Genomic DNA, 22548 nt, shown 5'->3' with positions numbered 1-22548 from the left:
ATCAGCATTTACACTCATGGTCAAATATTATTTACGTTAACAAAATCGTACGAACTAGCCAACTCGAAATATATGGACGAGTTTTCATGAGATCGGGTTGGCCATTAACTTACAACCTCGCTCTACAATGTAGCTCTCAAATCTCATTCATTTTCGAAACAAATTCGAACTTGGGACTGTTGTTGCACACACAGCCATTTAAAGGTCTTGGGGTACTCTACAAATGGAGCTTTTCAACAGCAAGGTACCGCTCGACTCGACTCTGGCCGCTTTTTCACTGTGGATGGCACCTGGTACCTGATACTTTTTTAGTACCAGCTCGGTCGAGTTTCCAAGCGAGCCGAGCCGATACTAAATGTGACGTCAAAACCCTGCAGATCGCTGATTGGTCAGAGAGAATCGTCACTACCGGCGTCACTGGATGTGCGACACGGGACATCAACCCGCTAGTTTTAAAGTTAGCAACAGCGATAGCAGTAACATTTGTTCACGCGACCTTTGAATTGCGAAAAGAAATGGCTGAGCGCAAAACCACACCGTGGTCATTAAACGAGGTGCAGACGGTCCTCTCGTTAGTCACGAACGAAACGCGAAACGAAGAAGTCTTTCAGGAAGTGTCTCAGCTGATAGCCGCACATGGCTACCACCGGACCTCCCAACAGTGCAGGAAAAAGTAAAAAACAAGTGAAACTCAAGATTTTTCCCCAGACTTTTTACTTGGCAAGTTGAATGCATGTTGACAAAAGAACCGCACGATAAACTTATAAACTCTATAAGATATAACTCATTTAGCAAACAGTTCCATCCATCCATCCATCCATCCATCTTCAACCGCCTATCTCTAAGGGAGAAGCCCGCCACCCTTCTGAGGAAGCCCATTTCGGCCGCTTGTACTCGCGACCTAGTTCTTTCGGTCATGACCCAGCCTTCATGCCCATAGGTGAGGGTAGGAACAAAAATTGACCGGCAAACAGTTCCATGCATTGTAAATAAAATCACTTGAGCGCACATCACAATATAATTACGGCTTTAGAATCTTTAGAGCTTGACAACCGCCGGTAAAAAAGCAGCGGGAACAATACGCCCATCATCTCATGTTGCACGGAGAAAGAGTCATACAGGTTTGGAACGACATGATGCCTGATGAAATGAAAACAAATCCACACCGTAGAACCTCAATTGTGTCTGATCATATATAAATCTGTGTTTTTTGTGTTTGTACAGGTATAAGTTGGTGGAGTTGGCATTTTATCTGACCATGGGCTTTTTTCCCGCACTGGTGGTGACATCAATGGTGAGTCACTTCCTGCTGAGCTAATCTAGTCTTAAGTAGCACACCCCTAATTAACCTCACATTAACCTCACATTTAAAGAACTTGAACAAATTACTAGAGATGTTTAAGAGATTGTTTATTTACCAGCAGGGCTGGTCTGTTGTAATGAATATTTGTGATTAGGCGTGTGTAAAAAATATTAATTTCCCAATGCATCTTCATTTGAACAATCTCGATATCGATTCTTGAATCCTAAAATCGATCTTTTACTCCGCGTAATCCTTCACTACAATGAGAGGAAATCACTTGCATTTTCAACTATAGGTAGACTGATATATATCGGTTTTACCGATTAATCGGTGCCGATAGTTGCTTTTTAAACTATCGATTATCTGCAAAAATCTGTCGATAGCTGCCGGTAGTTTTTTCATCATTTAGTCTTTTCAAAATAAGAGTCCCCAGTGTGTTTCGGACTTCACTGAATAGTCCCATGCTATGTATCAATTCTTAATTGTTTCTAGTTATTATTAGGAATTTGGTTGAAAACGGCATTGTGGATTTTATTTATTTTGGACTCGTCTTTGCCCGCCACAGTAAAGAAAGAATTATATATAGATTTTATTTTTTTAATGTTCTATAAATGTAAAAATGTGAATTAATTGTGTAGTGTGTTGGTGGAGCATTCAGCATAGAGATCCAAAACGTCGTTCCATGTTTGTCCAAAGACGAGATACACGCAAACAATTTGCCAACGATTAATGCCTCTTAATACTCGTTCAACAAAAAATAAACATTTATTTGTAATCATTAATAGCACAGATGAGATCAAGGCATTAGAGTCTCCCTCGTTAGCCTGCGCTAATTTGAAGACGCTCTTTACAGAAATGCCAGTTTTCGTAAAGAGACAGTACCGCTTTTGTAAATAAAATCACTTGAGCGCACATCACAATGTAATTGAAATATGAACTGTTTTAGAATTTTAAAAAGCAGCGGGAACATTACGCCCAACCTCTCATGTTGCACGGAGAAAGAGCCATACAGGTTTGGAATGACATGATGCCTAATGGATTGAAAACAAATTATCCATTTTTGAACCATCTCTTTAAGCAGTCATAAGACTACAAAAAGCCTTAAAAGCATTGCGGTACCAAAATGCAGCTACTTTCTTAGTTGCCAAACTGGTTTATTGATTTTCTGTCTTAAACTTTACAGTTTGCTGATGAGAATCCTGATGAATTCTGTGGGTTGGAATATGAAGCACTAACGTAACCAATAAAAGACAATTCTGTGAATCAATGTTGAAAGAAACAGTCATGTACTTTAATGTAAAAGAAATCCATTAAAAAGACGCAGTTTAAAAAAAAAAAAAGCACATTACAAAAAGTATCACAGTAAAATGGGCCGTCTAGCATGAGCCCAGTTCCTTTACAAACACAGAAGCAAACAAAATACTCATTCATCCTAACTTATGTTAGATGTTATACCGTACAATCCAGAGGTACTTGGGAAAGAAAGAAATATTAAACACTTTGTTTGTCATTTCCAACTAAAATGTGAAGTAATGGAGGAACATGAGAAGAGCAAAAAAAAAAACAAGCTAAATTTAAATTTTCTGTTGCGAGAACAGAGCGTCTCTCTCTAACGGGACGAGTTGGAACTCGAGCGGGAACGATGTCGTCTGCGGCCTGGAGACCTGGAGCGAGAACGCCGTCTCACTGGGGAGCGTCGCCGTGGAGACCGAGACCTGTGAAAAGTGCAAGCACTGTCAGGTTGTGGCGAAGATAATTCACATCCGCACACGCGTGCCAATTATCTGATAAGATACATGAAAATTAGGAACTGTCAAAAAGACTACAGTGATGAAAGAGGACGTATAAACAACAACAGAGTTAAAAGACCCCAGATCGGATGTTTGCGAACAGGTGCGAGGTGCAGAACGGAGTATAATGAAATTTAGGCCTGTGGGTTTATTGGACAGGTTGCTTCCTATCGATCCACTCAACGTTTCTACACACAGAAAACACAACACCAGTAAAACATAATAGGTTTTTAAAACAAACAAACCTTCTCCTCATTCGTGGTGGCGTTCGCCTCCACATGGGGGGTGGAGGGGGCATTCTGCGTGGAGGGGACAGTCTTCGGGGGACAGGACGTATCCTCTGAGTCAGAACGGCAGTGGCTGTAATCTCCTGACCGTCAATCTGACCTGAGGACAGTAAACAGGTAATAACACCGTAAGAAATCAATTCTAATTAACTAATCCGATTCGTTTTTTTTAAGCCGTTTCCGTTCACTCGTACCTCCATCCATGTGTTTAAGGGCCTTCTGGGCATCCTCCGCAGTTTCGTATTCCACATAAGCGTAACCCTTGAACAAATTAGGGTGCAAACGATCTGGGGGCATGTCAATCATTTTGATCTTTCCGTAAGACGAAAAGATCTCTTGAATGTGTTCCTACAGGAAATCAAAGACAGCAGCAGGTATAAAAATAGCAGGAGATTCTGCACATTTTAAGTGAACGGTGGCCAGAACTTTGAAGCTCCAAAAAGCACATAAAGGCAGCATAAAAGTAATCCATACGACTCCAGTAGTGATATGATATGGCGTGGGTGAGAAACAGATCAATCTTTAAGTCATTTTTACTATAAATCTCCACTTTCACCTTGTTTGTTTTTGCTGATTCACATTGTTCATGCATATCGCCACCTACTGGAGGGAGGAGAATTTATAGTAAAAAGGACTTAAATATTGATCCATTTCTGACCCACCCCTATCATATATCTCTTCTGAAGATTTAACTACTGGAGCTGTATGGATTACTTTTATGCTGCCTTTATGTGCTTTTTGGAGCTTCAAAGTTTTGGACCCTGCTGACTTACATTGTAAGGACAAACAGAGCGGAGATATTCTTCTTATAGTCTTTGTTTGTGTATCTGATGGCATGAGGGTCAGTAAATGAGACCATTTTCTTTTTGGGATGAACTAACCCTTTAACCTGTTGATACGCACCCCTTTTTGAGCACAAACCATGAAAATGACATACCTGAGCTTAAATGGTTGTATTTACGGGACCCTTTGGAGTACGTACACAGTTGTGGTATCTTTTCAAAGAAAACACTTTTGGGCTTTATTTCACAAGTTTCAGAATTAATATATGTTGTTATTTTTTAACGTTAGAGAAGCTGAAGTTTATAGTAATGGAAATATCATGTTTTTATAATCTAAAAAAACAATAATAAAAGTGCCAAGACAACCCAGAAATACAATGTTCTCAAAGCCACGAGTCTAAATTTGAAGATGATCGACCAAAAAATGAGGTTTTTCCTCTGTAAAATCCCTGGAAGCGTACAGAGTAATATTAAGGCTCCGCCTTTCAAGACGACACTAAATCAGACGGCACTGCTCGGCTATTATGAATAAAACTACGCCCCATTTTTAAAAATAGACTTTGGAGACAGGCTGGTTTTGTTTATGAGACTCTAATATATCAGATCATATACAGTTTTACTACATGAATGCTGCTCAGATTGCAGTTTGTTGAAGAACGATGATGAAGGGTAATTCTTTCAAGCGAGAGCTCATGTAAACAATGGAGAATATATTAATATTTCTCAGATTTATCACTTTTATGGACAAAAAGTGCGATTGGATGCTTTTCGATGAATGCTTGTCATGGAAAATAGACCCAAGTGTGATGAACTGGATTCATCTGACGATCGTGTTTTCATAATAAAGGTATGAAGTCCCGTTTTGATATTGCATGTTTTCATTTGTACTCCTGACACAAATAACTAAATTGCTGTTTCTGGAGGATTGCTATCGTGAAACAGAGATCGGATATCAATGTTGAACCCTTAGACCTTTGAAAAGATGTAGAATTGGTTAACATAAATTACATTTATAGACGGTCAATTCAATATTAAATATAACCAGAGTGATGTCACTACCGCGTGCAGGGGATTGCGTATCAACAGGTTAAGTGTATAATCTCATTAGTGACCCGTGATATGTAATACTGTTGCAATATACAGTATATTTACGCTTCCATAAATGACATTATGACTATTTCTGATCTACATACAGAAGGTTACTATCACAGGATATTTACTTTATTACAAGAAAATAATTAGTACTATATTCATACTAATGCCACAATATCATGTCAATTTTGTTGTGCAACGATGGCGTATGTACACGTGCATATCATACATGCTATTTGTTCCTCAACATTACGAAGGCCGATTACTCGGCCCGTATTTGGCCATTTTGCGATTACCAGCATCGGTGATAACCGCGTTCACTTGGCCGTTTATCAGAAGTGTTCTGAATATCAACCAAAAGATGCTTCAGTGGAGTCAACGCTTTGTTTAAGATTGTTTTTTCCAAGTTTATTCAAATTGGAGTATATATTGCAAAAAATACGAGTTTGTTTTACTTTAGAAATGTTTTTGTTGTTAAATTGTATCAACCGGTCTGTTCTCTAGATATCGGTCGACCACTACTCAAGGTGGCGCTGTTGTTTCGGTCACTGACTTGATTTACATTTGACATTGTTCTATGATGAAGCAGCAACATGGAAATAAACTATAGCAAGTTTAACACATGAACAGTATGATTTGGCTATTGTCATTAAATTGTACGGCTGAAACTGCAAGTTGTGCATCTATTTAGACTCAATAAGTCCTGAGAATATACATATTTATAACTTATGTGCAACTCAATGTGTGTTTGATGGCAAGTTGTGTCACATAAAATATCAGCATGGATGTAATGAATCCTGTTCTATCATTTGATGCATCATCTCTTTGATATATGAGAAATAAAACCTCAATATATATTTCATTACATATTTACAGATTTTCTAATCGTCTTGGAAACTGTACACCACCTTTGTAGATCCATTTGAGATCGACATACATGTCAGGTCACTGAAGAGCTTTTCACTGTCTTTGTATTACAGTGCTGAACCATACCTTGGTTACATTTCTGGTGAGTCTTCCCAGATGAAGTTTAGAGGGTTTGGGGCTAGGGCTCCTCCTCTTCCTCTCTTTTTCATCAGTACGTTTTTGTGATTTTGACCTGATTAAAACAAGCACAAATTTAGTGAGTCCCGTGTAAATCTATCCAACTGAGGGAGTTATGTGAATGTAATGCGTGTTAATTCATGTTAAAAACAAAACGTCTGCAACTTACGTTGATCGAGAGCGTCGCCGGTTGTCATGGCGACGGCGGTTCTGGCTGGGAGACCCAGAAGACCTGGATGAGCTTGAAGAACGAGAGGAACTGGAGGAACCAGAGTGGCTGGAACCAGAGGAACTGGACCCGCTGGATGAGCCCGAACTGGAACCAGAACTACTGCTGGAGCTAGAACTGGATCAGAATAAGATATGTGAGGAGAGATTTGATATACTTAAAGAATCATCTTTTTATGGATAATATGTCTTGTAGGCTATCAGAGCTCAACCATAAGGATGGCCTGAGTATTTGATAACGAGTCAAAATAGGAGTATTTTGGGCCAGAGTTGCATCGCTACCTGAATCCTATGCCTTGCGAACTTTACCATTTGTATTTTTGTGATGTCTTGAACTTTTTTGACATTTTCTATCTGGCTAACATAGTTGAGGTTTTGTTGAAATTGCCAGAATAACTTCGTTAGAATGGATTTAAAATGCTAATCAATGTTGTCGTCAGTGAATACACACACTTAAAAGTCCAGGAGACTTGCTAGCACCAACAGACATTTAGTTACACCTGAACTAGATCCCATCTGACCTGCTGCTGCTCCCGGTGGAGTGACTGCGTCGTTTGCGGATCTTGTCTCTGCCTCGCTCTTTCTCTGATCCCTCTTTACCGCTAACCTTCTCCTTCCCTCGCTCTTTGGGTTTCTCCTCAGAACGCTCACTGCGTTTAGTCGGTGAAGGTGCCCTTTGGGAACAAAAACACCTTTGGTTAGAAACATGCCATACTCATTTGTGGTTCAACAATGTACTGTGCTCCAGTCTGGTTTTACTCCATTTGAGAGCTTGACCGATTGTGGATTTAGCAGATACCGATATCTAAGGTGGTGCAAAAGACCAATAACAATGAATCGCCCGATAATTATTATTTTTTTTATCGATTTATAGTGATTAAAAAAAAGATTCTGGGTCTTTCCTTACTATGAAGTGTGACGATGTTTTATCGCCACGTAAAACGAAAAGAAAATCTACGATTTCGAGAATAAAGTGCTAGCATTTGGCCAATTCCAGTGTTATGGATGAGATATTTAAAGTGAAAATATGAACTTTGTCCTATATAAAGCACTCATTACCAGATGGTCAGAAAAGTTTCAGTCTCGACCATTTTTTCCAGTTTAGATCAGCAAATGAGCTTGTACGTTACGTATGTGACAAAATGTCCCATAGCTGTTTGGAAATCACACACTTGTAAAAACTCTGAATTGAAATGCACAATCCAGAAAAAAACCAGAGACACAGAATGTGTATGCATTGTTGTTTTTACATTACGCATTAAGCGGACATGACATCTCTTAGTTACGGGAGTGACATTTGTGAAAGCAGCACTTGCGTCATGAGGGGAAACCATCCAAAGCACTTTGAAATCTGCAGACTTCAACCTTCAAGACATGTTATATTACGTTATAATACCCATCAAGGCAGCCATGATGAATTGAAATAAGATTGAAATAGCCATTTTTTCCCATAGTATTGTTGACTTTTTCATGGAATTGCCCATTACAAGATTAAAATCATAATATTTCATGAATACATTTCCTCACGATTTATTCTAAAAAAAAAAAAAAAATGTATTCTTATAATTTTGACTTTATTCTCATAATATTGTGATTCAACCCTTTAATCTCATAATGCTATGACTTTATTATCATGCTACGCTGTTACCTAATTGGTGAGACGCAATGCTGGAAAGTAAATAAAGTCCATCTTTTGCTCTCAATGACAACAAGCTAATAGCTAACTTTCATTGCTTGTTAGCCGAGTGGAAGCTAATGTGTAAACGTATTCACCAAACTGTTTTGATCAGGATTCACAGTTTGGTACCTCTTGACATTTTTGCCCCATTCTGATGGTTGATGTGAACATTAACTCAAGCTCCTGACCCGTATCTGCATGATTTTTTGCACTTCAACCACACGATTGGCTGGTTTACACTTTTACAAAACATTTTGTGCGCCCGTAAAACAAATTTCGCTTGCAATTGATTTACGCTTTCACAAATCTCACATGCAAATCATTAAGGCACTATTTTACCGTCATACAAGCAGTTTAACAAATACAGTGCACGGAAAGTGTTTTCCTTAACAGCATACGGATAAGTTAGTTATCACATTTGAATAATATAAATCATTAAGAGTTTAATATTTATTATTTTCAATCCAAATCCGTTTATAGACCTTCGTCATTCAAAGCGCTGAGGCTAATGCTAACCACCATCTAGCACGAAAAACGCAAAAACCTTAGTTCATTAATGACAATAAATTGGACTAGTATATTTCTGCGTACACTCGCCCTCGATGACTCAATCAAGCCGATCTTATATTGCAAATACGTATCCGTAATAAACAATCAAACTTACATGATAGACGAGCAGCGCGCGACACAATCAACGCCGAACACAAACGGCGTCACTTTTTAATGACGCGTGGGAGTGACGACACTGTTTCTGCGACAGGGGGGTTGTTTTCATGCTATAATCTTCAAGTAAATCACAAATCTATGCGTTTGCACGGCAACAGCGAATGCACATCACGAATATGGATGCAAGCGTTACAAGGTGACGTCATTAGGAGCACATCGACGTTAGAAACATGAACAGCAGGAATGTGATGTCGCAGTAGGTGAGATATACTTGATTTCCATTGTGTTGTTCTTGCACTAAACCTCTGTGCACGGCCATTGGGGTCGCTGCGTGAATTTGAACTTAAGCTGGCTGCATAATAATGACTGGTTTAACCCTGCTGAGAAAACTGCTTAAACCGGCTTTAAGGTTTTAGCAGGTCTTCCAGGTTGGCCAAGTTGGTTTGTTTTGATGATTTTAGAGGGGTTTGGGGTACTGGTCGGCAGGTCAGGCTGAGAGACCAACTATGACAAACCACCTTAAACTGGTATAAAAAAAATAAAATACAAAATAAATATATATGTATATATATATATATATTAGATACATATATTTCTTTTTGGCTGGTACACCCTTTTGAACCTGCAACAAACCAGCCACAAGCTGGCCATATATATATGTATATTTATAATTTTTAAAAATCACATATTCATTTTTTCATATTCTGTTTTTGCATTTTTGGCATTATGTCATCAATTTCACATCAAAGTTGTAAAATTGGATATAACTTTATACAGAAAGGGTTAGTAAGTGATTTTATCACACTAAATTCTTGTTAACACACAAATTGTTTAAATTTTGTGGCTATAATTTTGAAACTGAGTATTTTAACATTTTCGATTGGCCCCATTCACTTCCATTGTATTCTTATCCCACAATATAATGCCCTTAACTTTCTGTGTCCAGTGAAATTAATGAACCAGAGTATTATCAGCTACAATTTTAAATTGTTAGCCTACTTCTTCTAATATTTACTACTTTCTAGTATTTTTAAGGAATATTCCGGGTTCAATATAAGTTAAGCTCAATCGACAGCACTTGTGGCATAATGTTGATTACCACAAAAATACATTTTGACTTGCCCCTCCTTTTATTATATAAGCAAAAATCGAGGTTACAGTGAGACACTTACAATGGAAGTGACTGGGGGCCAAATTTGTATGTATTTTTTTATATAAGGAAGTGTAAACTGTAAGAAAAGAGGCTTGCACACTTTATATGGTTACTTATTAACCTCACATGGTTATGTATTAAATATCACATTTGGCGCATAAAGTTTGCAAGTCTTTTACAGTTGATGCCATTTTTGGGATTCTGCAATTTGGTGTGCGTGTGTTCATATAAACACTAGCTGCATTTCCACTATTAGGCCAAATGAGGGCATGTTAGTGCATGCAAGGGCTAGTTGCGTCCCCACTGTCTCTTCTGAGGCTTCATTGTGCCGCCTCAAGGCCAATGGCCTTTGGCATGCTGATTACCCTTGGGCCAAAGAAGGCCAACTGGTGATTGAGGCAGGGTCAATGTCAAGGTTTCAATAATAATAAGGTAATCAGCATGCCAGAAGCCAACTTGCAGGTTGTGTATCCAGTGCACAATGGTACAGGTTCGAGTACAATTAAAAAATTGCGGACACAGAGGGGCATGTGTAGCTCAGCGAGTATTGACGCTGACTACCACACCTGGAGTCACGAGTTCGTATCCCAGGTTGTGCTGAGTGACTCCAGTCAGGTCTCCTAAGCAACTAAATTGGCCCGGTTGCTAGGGAGGGTAGAGTCACATAGGGTAATATCCTCATGGTCCCTATAATGTGGTTCTCGCTCTTGATGGGGCGCGTGGTGAGTTGTGCTTGGATGACACAGAGAATACCGTGAAGCCTCCATGCATGCTATGTCTCCGTGGTAACGCGCTCAATAAGCCACATGATAAAATGCATGGATTGACAGTCTCAGACGCGGAGGCAACTGTCTCCGCTACCCAGATTGAGTTGAGTCACTACGCCACCACGAGGACTTCGAGCACATTGGGAATTGGGCATTCCAAAAAATTGCGGGCGCAGTACAAATCCGTTAAAATGCACAATGGACAAAGAGGTGCCCAAAGAATATGGTAACACTGCGGAACTATTGGCCCAATGGTGGGAATATAGATCTATTTTGTCCCCCAGCTGGCCAGTTGATAGCCCTGACTTGCACCGGCCCGATAGTGGAAAAGCGGCTATTAAGTATATAGTGAATACTGCATGCATAGTAATTAGTAAATAGCAAATATTCCATTCTGAATTCCATATGTATTCCATGATGTGCCATTATCAGTATTTCTGTCTTGATTTCAGGGTCTATTTGATTAAACATTATCAGTAGTTTCAGTACTGTGGATCTCCACGATGGGCAGATTGGATGATGCTGCCAAGCGCAAGGTCGTGGAGCTGCGGGAAGCAGGCTTGAGCTTCCGTAAGATCAAAGCTGTGCTGGAGCTGGAGAATATAAAGGTGTCTGCACAGGCCATCTACCTTTTCCTTAAGGAGTTTCAAGGGAGAGCTCGCAAGGTGGATGGAGCTCCAGCTGGGAACAGCAGCCATACGGGGCCAGTGTCAGGTACAGCCAGGGAGGTGGGCATCGGTGAGTCTCGACAGGTTGGCTGGAGTGATCAGCAGCTGAGGAACCTCCTCAGAGAGGCCTCACGGGTCGCAGCCTCACAGCAGGCAAGCTCCTCTTCAGATGCAAGAGCAGGACAGTCTTCCGGGACAAGTTCGGCAGGTAGACAGGAAACACAGGAAGGGGGGAAAGATGAGGACATTCGGATTGTCAGTGTTACATCGCTGGCACAGGGCACGCAGCATGCTGGCATCCAGACTTCGCGCTCAGGGGTGGGCTCCGGGGCAATGAGTGGTGCAAATTTTGTAAGAAGACGACACACACCATCTCCTGCCAACCCTGTGCTTGTGGCTCGTAAGAGACTGCTGGATAAAGCTTTGTTTCACCGAGCGAGGGTGAGTTGATTATGTAAAAAATCGAATTTCAAAAGCATGTCTGGATCATATTTCACCCCAAAATGACATGAAAATGAAGCCGTTTTTAGGACCATTAAGACTGTTTTGCATTGTACAGTTTGCACTATTTTCATTCAAATTAAGCACATTTTCCTAGAAATTCCCATTACTTAATTTGCTTTATGCAACATATAATCTTTTTTCGTTGTTATGTTTGGGTGAAATAAGGTGAACTGGACATGTTTTTATAAGAATCACCCGACAGCCATCTGTTGTTCATTTTAGTGGTTTTGTTGTACACCATTGTAATCTTCCAAGTGTTTTGTGAAGGTAAAGGACAATGGCCCGCAGACCGGCCAGCAGATGTCATTGTCAATGAGGCGAGAACTGTCCTCTTTCTCTGGCCCGGATGGGAGAAAGATTGTATTACCTCAAACGGCTTCTTATGACCTCACTACACCCAGACCTCCAAACATAGTGAGTTGAGAAGAATCATTAGGAATCTTGTAATATTTACAAAGTGCATGCAAATGATGTGATTTTTTTTTCCCTTTATATTGAGCATCCTTCTTTTACTTTTACGCTTTTTAGGCATTGTGTGAAATCACTAACAATCCAAAAAATCTGTTGATACATTTTAGAACTAACATACAAACAAAAATGTAATTCAAATCTATTTTCTTCAGAGAGGGTTAAACCAAGGAGCTACTGCTCACAGAAGGTGGATGCATCAGAGGGTAGGCATTCCCATTCGAGCTCCTCAACACCCTCCCCGCGTAGGTATCCGTCTCCCTGATCCGGTCACCACTGGAACTACATCCCAAAACACGGCCCCCTCCACACGGGTCCAAAACGTGACCAACCAGCCTTCCCCTCCTCCCCAGCGGAGCAGCTTTGACGCTGGAGCTATGAGCGGCCTACAAGAGCAGACCCAGTCATTGAGCTCAGAACTGAGAAATCTAGGAGTAGCACTGAGGATGATGGTGGACCAACAGGGTCGCCTGGAACGAGAGCAGGCCCAGCAGACTCAAGTCCAGAAGCAGATCCTCAGCGCCCTTCAGGAGCTTGCATCCAAACTCGAGCCCTGCAGGGTACTTCATTCCACATCTGCTCCAACGTTGCAAGCATCTTGTTCCATGGCCTCCTCTACAGCGCCTTTTAGCCAGACCACCCCAAACCAGGGCATCTATGCTCAGTGCAGCCAAGCCCAGACGGGGTACAACGAGATCCATGATTCAGGTCTTGAGAGCATCGAGGCGTTCTCTCTGGACCAGCTCAGCCCGCCCTCCATGAATGGTTTTCAGCCATGCCCAGCCTCCGCCGGGCCCTTGTTCAACCACGCACAACCGCGCACGCCGACATTCACACAGGCACACGTGCAAACATTCTCAGCCAATGCACTCCACTATGCACAGTCACACTCAGACTCCTTCACAGGGATGGATAGTAAAACAGTTGACATGTCCTCCACCAGTGCAGATGGAACATTCCAGGCTTGTAGCCCACCTAACCAGATCTTTAGTCACCCTGTGTCGCCGCACAAGCCTGAGCTGAACATTATTAAGGTGGAGAACGTCTGAGAATGCAGGAAACAGCTTAGAGAAGTGGATGCATCACCTCACAGGCTACATTCACACTGCACATTTTTAATTGCTGTTGTAGTCAACCAATATGGGTTTTTCAATACTGATATTTAGCCGATAAATGGATCTAAACCCGATCTAGATATCTACAGTGCATCCGGAAAGTATTCACGGCGCTTCACATTTTCCACATTTTGTTATGTTCCATCCTTATTCCAAAATGGATTAAATTCATTATTTTCCTCAAAATTCTACAAACAATACCCCATAATGACAACGTGAAAGAAGTTTGTTTGAAATCTTTGCAAATTTATTAAAAATTTAAAATTATCACATGTACACAAGTATTCACAGCTTTTGCTCTATACTTTGTAAAAGCACCTTTGGCACCAATTACAGCCTCAAGTCTTTTTGAGTATGACGCTACAAGCTTGGCATACATATTTTTGGGCAGTTTCTCCCATTCTTCTTTGCAGGACCTCTCAAGCTCCATCAGGTTGGATGGGGAGCGTCAGTGCACAACCATTTTCAGATCTCTCCAGAGATGTTCAATCGGGTTCAAGTCTGGGCTCTGACTGGGCCACTCCAGGACATTCACAGAGTTGTCCCGTAGCCACTCCTTTGTTATCTTGGCTGTGTGCTTAGGGTCGTTGTCCTGTTGGAAGATTAACCTTCGCTCCAGTCTGAGGTCCAGAGTGCTCTGGAGCAGGTTTTCATCAAGGATGTCTCTGTACATTGCTGCATTCATCTTTCCCTCAATCCTGATTAGTCTCCCAGTTCCTGCCGCTGAAAAACATCTGCACAGCATGATGCTGCCACCGCCATGCTTCACTGTAGGGATGGTATTGGCCAGGTGATGAGCGGTGCCTGGTTTTCTCCAGACATGCCGCTTGCCATTCAGGCCAAAGAGATCATCAGACCAGAGAGTTTTGTTTCTCATGGTCTGAGACTCCTTCAGGTGCCTTTTGGCAAACTCCAGGCGGGCTGCCATGTGCCTTTTACTGAGGAGTGTCTTCCGTCTGGCCACTCTACCATACAGGCCTGATTGGTGGAGTGCTGCAGAGATGGTTGTTCTTCTGTAAGGTTCTCCTCTCTACACAGAGAAACACTGGAGCTCTGTCAGAGCGACCATCGGGTTCTTGGTCACCTCCCTGACTAAGGCCCTTCTCCCCCGATCACTCAGTCTGGTCGGGCGGCCAGCTCTAGGAAGAGTCTTGGTGGTCCAAACTTCTTCTGTTTATGGATTATGAAGGCCACCGTGCTCATTGGGACCTTCAATGCTGCAGAAATGCTTCTGTACCCTTCCCCAGGTCTGTGCCTCAATACAATCCTGTCTCGGAGGTCTACAGACAATTCTTTGGACTTCATGGCTCGGTTTGTGCTCTGACATGCACTGCTAACTGTGGGACCTTATATAGACAGGTGTGTGCCTTTCCAAATCATGTCCAATCAATTGAATTTACCACACGTGAACTCCAATCAAGTTGTAGAAACATCTCAAGGATGATCAGTGGAAACAGGATGCACCTGAGCTAAATTTTGAGTGTCATGGCAACGGCTGTGAATACTTATGTACATGTGATTTATTTTTAAGAAATTTGCAAAGATTTCAAACAAACTTCTTTCAAGTTGTCATTATGGGGTATTGTTTGTAGAATTGAGGAAAATAATGAATATAATAAATTTTGGAATAAGGCTGTAACATAACAAAATGTGGAAAAAGTGAAGCGCTGTGAATACTTTCCGGATGCACCGTATATACCGATATGCATAATATAAAGGCAAGGAGTGGCATTTTTTCTGTTTAAAGTAGGGATGCACCAATACAAAATTAGTGTGTCGATAACAATATCCAGTTATTTTTAACAATATCTGCCGACACCGATACTGATAGTTTTGTACGCTACCTTGTTTCAAATCACTGATAATGAATTACACAACTTCAAAAGAAATGAAATAAAAACGTTTATTCTCTATGTTGCTACATGTCTTCCATGTTTCAGAGTAATTGGACCAAATTAAGTTATAAACAAAACACTAAAGCAAAAAGCTCAGTATTAACTCACATTTACTGAATTCTGAATGATGAAGCTGAAGCAGTTTGTTAATTTAGCTTTAGCTTAATTAACAAACTAATCATATTCCTTGTGTCAAGCTTTATCAAATTCATCATGTTATCAGCTTTAATGGTAGTTCCATCTCATGACAGTGGCAAGAAGTATGTGAACCCTTTGAAATTAGCTGTTTTTCTGCATTAATTGGTCATAAAATGTGATCTCATCTTCATCAAAGTCACGAGTATAGACAAACACAATGTGCTTCAGCTAACAACACAAACAATTATAATCTTCTGTCTTTATTGAATATATCTCATTGAACATTCACGGTGCTGTGGAAAAAGTAAGTGAATCCTTGGATTTAACAACTGGTCAAACTTCCTTTGGCAGCTATAACCTCAACCAAGTGTCTCCGGTAGCTGCAGATTTGAAGAATTTGTGGACCATTCTGAAGCAGTTACAGACATTTTTTAAATGTACAGAAATTTACAGAAAATGTGCTAATTATCTATCAGATCTAGTAGTTACTGTAGATATAGCTTTAATTGTTGGTGACTTCAGCATTCACATGCGTAATGAAAATGACACATTGGGATTAGCATTTATCGATATATTCTCAACTCTCTTGAAGTCAGACAAAATGTGACAGGACCAGATCATCGCCATAATCGTATGCTAGATTTAATTCTATAATATGGAATTGATGTTGATACTATAGAAATTCTGCCGCAGAGTGATGACATCTCAGATTCTTGTTTGCTGCGATCAGCTAATGTAACTCGATCTACACCACGCTATCGTTCAGATAGCATTCTTTCAATCACTAAAGCTAGCTTCACTAAAAATCTTCCAGATGTATCCCATATACTCAGTTAGCAAAAACGTCTAGAAGAACTTGGCGTAATAACAGACAATATAAATACAGTCTTCTCTAGCACTCTTGAAAGTGTTGCCCCCCCCCCCAAAAAAAACTAAAAAATTAAAGAAAGAAAAAAGCACTGCACCATGGTACAATGATCACACTCATGCTCTCAAGAGAGCAGCTCGGAACATGCGAGTGGAAGAATACAAAATTAGAGGTATTTCACGGGGCATGGAAGGACAGATCAGCATATTTTAGCAAACTCTTTGAAATTATCCACAACAATCCAAGATGTTTATTCAGTACTGTGGCTAAATTGGTTGGGAATAAAGCCTCGACTGTACCAGATATTCCATCGCAGCAAAAGAGTAATGACTTCATGAACTTCTTTACTGATAAAATTTAAATAATCAGAAATTAAATTGTAATTGTGCAATCGTCTATCACAGTACCTCAGAAAACAGTGTCTCATCATTTTACCCACGAGCAACTTCAATCCTACGCTGTCATAGATCATGAAGTGCTAACACAATTTAGCGAAACATCAAAAGCCACACATGTGTGATAGATCCAATACCAACTAAGCTCTTAAAAGAGGTATTCCCTATAATCTCAGAACCTCTTCTTAATATCATTAACTCCTCGCTATCCTTAGGACATGTCCCAAGAAACTTTAAAATAGAAGTTATCAAACCGCTTATTAAGAAGCCACAACTTGATCCTGGAGAACTATTATAGACCGATTTCAAATTTCCCATTTATGTCGAAAATACTAGAAAAGGTAGTATCCTCCCAAATATGTTCATTTCTACAGAGAATAGTATATATGAACCATTTCAGTCAGGATTTAGGCCCCATCACAGTACAGAGACTGCACTTATCAGAGTTACAAATGACTTGCTCTTATCATCTGATCGCTGTCCATTTCTGCATATCGCGGTGCCATTTTGTGGTCTGATCTGCATAACGCGGAGGCTCATTTTAGCTTAGTGCATCGGCCCACCGGGAAAATGCCCGGTATGCCAGAATACCAGTCCAGCCCTGATAACGACATTATCTTGAATAGGCTTGACAATTATGTTGGCATTTGTGGATTTGCATTAGCATAGTTTAGGTCCTATTTAGCAGACCGCTACCACTTTGTCTGACAAAATGTGGAATTGTCAAATCAAACAAAAGTTAATTATGGAGTGCCACAGGGATCAGTTTTAGGGCCTCTGCTTTTCTCCTTATAGTATGCTTCCCCTGGTAGATATTATCAGGAATCGTGCAATAAGTTCCCACTGTTATGCTGACGATACCCAACTTTATATTTCGTAGAAGCCTGACAATACTTCACAATTCCCCAAATTAGCAGAGTGTATCAATTAAATCAAAGATCGGATGGCCAGAAATTTCCTTTACTCAATTCTCACTCAATTCAAACACCAATCTGTCCTTTGAAAATCAAATGTCCAATGATTGTAGAACAGCATTCTTCCACCTCAGATATATTTAGAGATATGACACATGCTCTCTGCTGATGCCGAAAAATGAATTCATGCATTCATGACCTTAAGACTAGATTATTGTCACACATTACTAGGAGGATGTCTTGCAAGTTCAATAAATACATTGCAATTGGTTCAAAATGCAGCAGCCAGAGCCAGACTAGAACTAAGAAATATGATCATAGTAGACAAACGTTATCATCATTACATTGGCTACCACGCTATATTCCATCATGCTCATTATGATCACAAAATTCTGGCCTGTTAATAGTTCCTAGAATATCAAATCCACAAAAGGAGGTAGATCATTTTCCTATTTGGCTCCTAAACTATAGAATAGTCTCCCTTAAACTGTTCGGGACACAGACACAATCACTCAGTTTAAGTCTTGACTAAAGACTCATCTATTTACCCAGGCATACACCTTAAATTATAACCACAAGACATAAAGTATATGTGTGTAAACATGATTTTAGTGTGATACAATCACTTATAAACCTTTTCTGTGTAAAGTTATAGCCAATTTTATAACTTCGTTACCATGATGATGTAATGTAAACAAAACCTAAAAACTACTAAAAATGACAATGTAAACAACGTTACAGCTCAACAATACACAAGTTTTAACAGAACAATTAATGTAAGTGTTTTTATAAAATTATAAGCTTCACATTTTGGCGTTTAAACCCTCCAAAAATTGGTCACGTTCACTTTTTTCAAAGAAAAAAAAAACATTTTTTGTGGTAATCAACATTATGCCACTAATGCTCTCGATTTAGCTTAACTTGTATTGAACCCGGCACATTCCTTTAATATGCATTGACAGGTAAACCCAAAATATACAGTCTAGCGCGAGCCTGTTAAAGTACACTTTTGAATCAGGAAGTTGGCGCATGCGCACTACGACTGCTGTGAGACACTGGACTATATATTTTCAACAGTTTAGACACATAAAGATGTCTTTATATTGCGTCAGACTTGAGTTATACAAATGCGGGTATCTCCAGACCTCCTCACACTGTTGTTGTTGTTGTTTCCACATTCGTCTCCTATTGTTTACTGGCAATTATATCTTCTACAAGCGCTTCTTTGTGACAGCAACGGCTCAAATGGGAGTGTTGCCACCTTGTGGACCAACATATTAGTGCAAATAATTTTAGGCGCATGCGCAGTCTGCGTGGACAAAGCCATGCGGCTAGAATAGGGGTGTGGGCGTCGATCACTGTACTGATGACGAAATTTGCGTCATGCGTCCTGTTGAAGTAAGATCAATAGCAGGCGTGAGAAGTGTTTGGGTCTCTATTTTTGGCATTTGACACTTCACCTTTAATGACAGCTAATTATATTTACTCAATTACTGAAATGAAACACTTATTTTATTTCACACTATATTTCCCCAAATTTGTCTAAAAATAAGGTTTAAACTGAAAACTGCCCGAATTCGGTTCTTTGTCATGTAATGTGTTTTGTGTCATTTGTTTATCTGTATTTAATGATGGAATTATCAAAATGTAACAAATGTTTGAATGTCAGTATTTTTGCATCATCCGTCAGAGACAATAGTATATTTTATTGTATTGAACTCCACAGAAAGTAGCAAGTACAAGAGAGATTTGAGGTTTTTGTCTTTTATTTTACTGTATACTTTTTGATTTTGTTTTAAGAAAGTAAAATATATATCATATTAGACTAAGTGATAGTTGTTGGTGCAACAACTGTATTTTTGATCATATGTCATATGTGTAACACGGACACTGTCAAATAAATTGTTACCGTAATGTGTAGTAAATACTGATTGAGATGTATTTCACATTAAGTGGCTCCTTGTCTGGTAAAGCAAAGGCATATAAAGATTGCAACATTTCAATGGAATTACATGAACACGCACATATACACTGGTCAGACATTTTCAAAGGATTATTATTTTGTTGTTGTGTTTTTTGTGCTCTGTTCTGAGCACAAAAGTAGTTAACAGATTAACTTGAGTCGTTGTCAGGTCTTACCAGCAGAGGCTTGCGGGACCTCTCGTACTGCGAATAACAGGGGGTCGAGCCACTTATCCCAATTCCTAGCGTCTTCGTGCACAAACTTACGAATCATATTTTTGAGCGTTTTATTAAATCGTTCCACTAGGCCATCTGTCTGCGGATGGTACACGCTAATGCGAATCGACTTAATGCCCAACAGTTCGTAAAGCTCGCGAAGTGTACGTGACATAAAAGTCGTGCCCTGATCGGTGAGGATTTCTTTCGGAATCCCCACCCGGAAGATTATTTTGAAGAGTGCCCCTGCAACACTACATGCTGAGATGTTGCTCAGAGGCACTGCTTCCGGATATCACGTTGCATAATCCACCAGGACTAATATAAAGCGATGTCCGCGTGCTGTCCGTTCTAATGGCCCAACGAGGTCCATCCCAATTCTTTTGAAGGGGACATCGATCAGTGGAAGGGGGCGCAATGGCGCTTTTGGGGTGGCCGGTGGGTTTACCAGCTGACATTCGCGGCATGCCGCACACCACCTGCGGACGTCGCCGCCAATGTCCGGCCAATAGAAACGGGCAAGTAGATGGAGCAGTGTCTTCCTTTCTCCTAGGTGACCCACCATGGAATTATAGTGAGCCGCCTGGAAAACCATGTCCGTGGAATCAACAGCTGTGTTACATTTTCCTTTATTTGAGCGTCCTGCGTCACTCTATATAACCAGTCATTTATAATGGCAAAATAAGGATATGGAAGGGCGATGCCCGGCGTGCTTAAGGGTTTCGTCCTGCAACTGCTCCAAAGGGAAGTCCCCCTCAGGGAATTCCCTCATCATTCCGACTTGAAGCGGTCGAGGATGGCCCCGGCTCCGCCTCCCCTGCAAAAGCATCGCACATCGCACATCTCCTTATTTTAGTGCAGGACCCATCCGAGCAAATTCCCTCTAATACATTTCTAAAACCCAGGCAATCGGTCCCCAAAATCAGCGGATGAGTGAGGCGGGAACTAACCGCTGCAAACGCATGCAGTGACATTTATTGATGTCTTTGAACACAGGGGTAATATCTCTTTCCCCAAATTCTTCAGCCTGATCACAGGTAAGATCACAGGTAACGTTTAATAACAAAACTCAAAATCGCTTTTCAGCGTCACACTCATTAGCTTAATACAGTCTGTTTTAGAAGTGTAGCTCTCTCTCTCCTCTGGAGGTTCTGTGGCTGCTTCTTATGCCGCTCTCCCCGTGCATACTGAAATTAGAGACAGGTGTTAGACATAATTTAGCTCAGGTGCAAGCGCCCTTACTGCTTTCTCCCCTGGACGGGCGCTTGACAACGCCCCCGCTGCCACACCTAGACAAAAGGCTTCATGATTTGCGTTGCATATGACCCTTGCAATAAGGGCGAGCATGGATGCACTTATCTGTATCTGTTTTTTGTGTGCTCATGTTTGCAAGTTTCACAGAAGTCAACAGTGCAGCAATTTGCTCTCAACAATGGCAACCGACAATCAAATGTGCACTGATTAGCCTCAAGCATCCAGTCGGTCAAACGCATGCAGTGACATTTATTGATGTCTTTGAACACAGGGGTAATATCTCTTTCCCCAAATTCTTCAGCCTGGTTCTCAAGTGCATGTTTCACTGTCTTGTATCTGGACAGAACCGCAACCTTTTTGGATCCAAAATGCACTTAGAAACGGACCCATATTTCTTGGACAACTGTGAATGGAGACCCACGTGCATTTAATGGTTGTTACGATGTAATACAGAGTTGAATCGTTAACATGGCATAATTAGTAAGTTGAACAAGAACAGGTAAATCATTTGGAAAGCTGAACAGACATGTAAAGGTTTATGTTAAGACATAGGATTATACCAAATCTTCTTGACTGTATAGCTTTATTATTATTAATAAAACTTTATTCTGCAATCATTTGACCAAACTCTTTCCATTGGTTGAGCCATTGTTGCTGTATCGGGCAGTGTATCGGGTTTACAAACAAAGCAATGATTTCCTATAGCCAAGAGTTTTTTACTTTTTGTTTTAGGGTCTTAAATGATTGACCCAATGGTCACTGATTTGTTGGCCAACAAAAAATGATATTTGACATTTAGTAACAGCTGGCACCTCTTCCAGCAGTTAAATCTTTATGGAAACTTTCTGGACTGGTTAATAAGTCCCAAAAATCAGGTTAAAGGTATTTTGGTATATTTCTATTTGTAAATTACATTACAAATCCTCACAAATGTCTATTTGCAGTGTTCCTTTCTCTGAAAGAGCAACGAACCCCCTTATCTAACACACATTTATAGAGACGCTAAGCCATGAAAAGTGTGTCTTTTTATAGGGGAAACAATCAAAATATTCTATTATTATTACTGCGAAACACACCAAGTCAAAAATGGTCCCGCTAGTCAAGGAATGCAATACACGTGAACAGGATTCCAATTCGACTTTATATCAAGTCGGACAAGTTCAAAAGGATTCTTGTTTTGAATTGACTCACATCCTATCCATCCATCCATCCATCCATCCATACATACATCTATCCATCTATCCATCCATCATCCATCCATCCATCCATCCATCCATCTGTCTATCTATCTATCTATCTAGACTAAAGGAAGAACCACATGTTAACTGTTCAATATAAATTAAGCAAACAAGATGTGTGTG

General features: G+C 40.4%; 2 protein-coding genes across 2 annotated transcripts; one reads left to right on the top strand and one right to left on the bottom strand.

The window, feature by feature from the left end:
• Positions 1-2542: 2542 nt before the first annotated feature.
• On the bottom strand, positions 2543-9001 carry LOC127653210 (RNA-binding protein with serine-rich domain 1-like). Its single transcript, XM_052139813.1, has 7 exons — positions 8869-9001; positions 7048-7200; positions 6468-6644; positions 6248-6353; positions 3575-3728; positions 3339-3480; positions 2543-3018 (listed from the first exon to the last, which is right to left on the bottom strand). Coding segments are annotated over exons 1-7 (840 nt in total). The 5' UTR covers positions 8871-9001; the 3' UTR covers positions 2543-2912.
• LOC127653198 (uncharacterized) lies at positions 8994-13690 on the top strand. The gene is made up of 4 exons (XM_052139790.1): positions 8994-9130; positions 11243-11899; positions 12230-12376; positions 12586-13690. Exons 2-4 carry the CDS (start codon positions 11294-11296, stop codon positions 13477-13479), a joined length of 1647 nt encoding a protein of 548 aa, XP_051995750.1. The 5' UTR covers positions 8994-9130; positions 11243-11293; the 3' UTR covers positions 13480-13690.
• Positions 13691-22548: the final 8858 nt, after the last annotated feature.

The sequence above is a fragment of the Xyrauchen texanus genome, chromosome 12, assembly GCF_025860055.1.
Source record: "Xyrauchen texanus isolate HMW12.3.18 chromosome 12, RBS_HiC_50CHRs, whole genome shotgun sequence".
In the NCBI taxonomy this organism is placed as follows: Eukaryota; Metazoa; Chordata; class Actinopteri; order Cypriniformes; family Catostomidae; genus Xyrauchen; species Xyrauchen texanus.
Note: the sequence above shows the minus strand (reverse complement) of the source record. Positions and strands in the feature narration are given on the sequence as shown.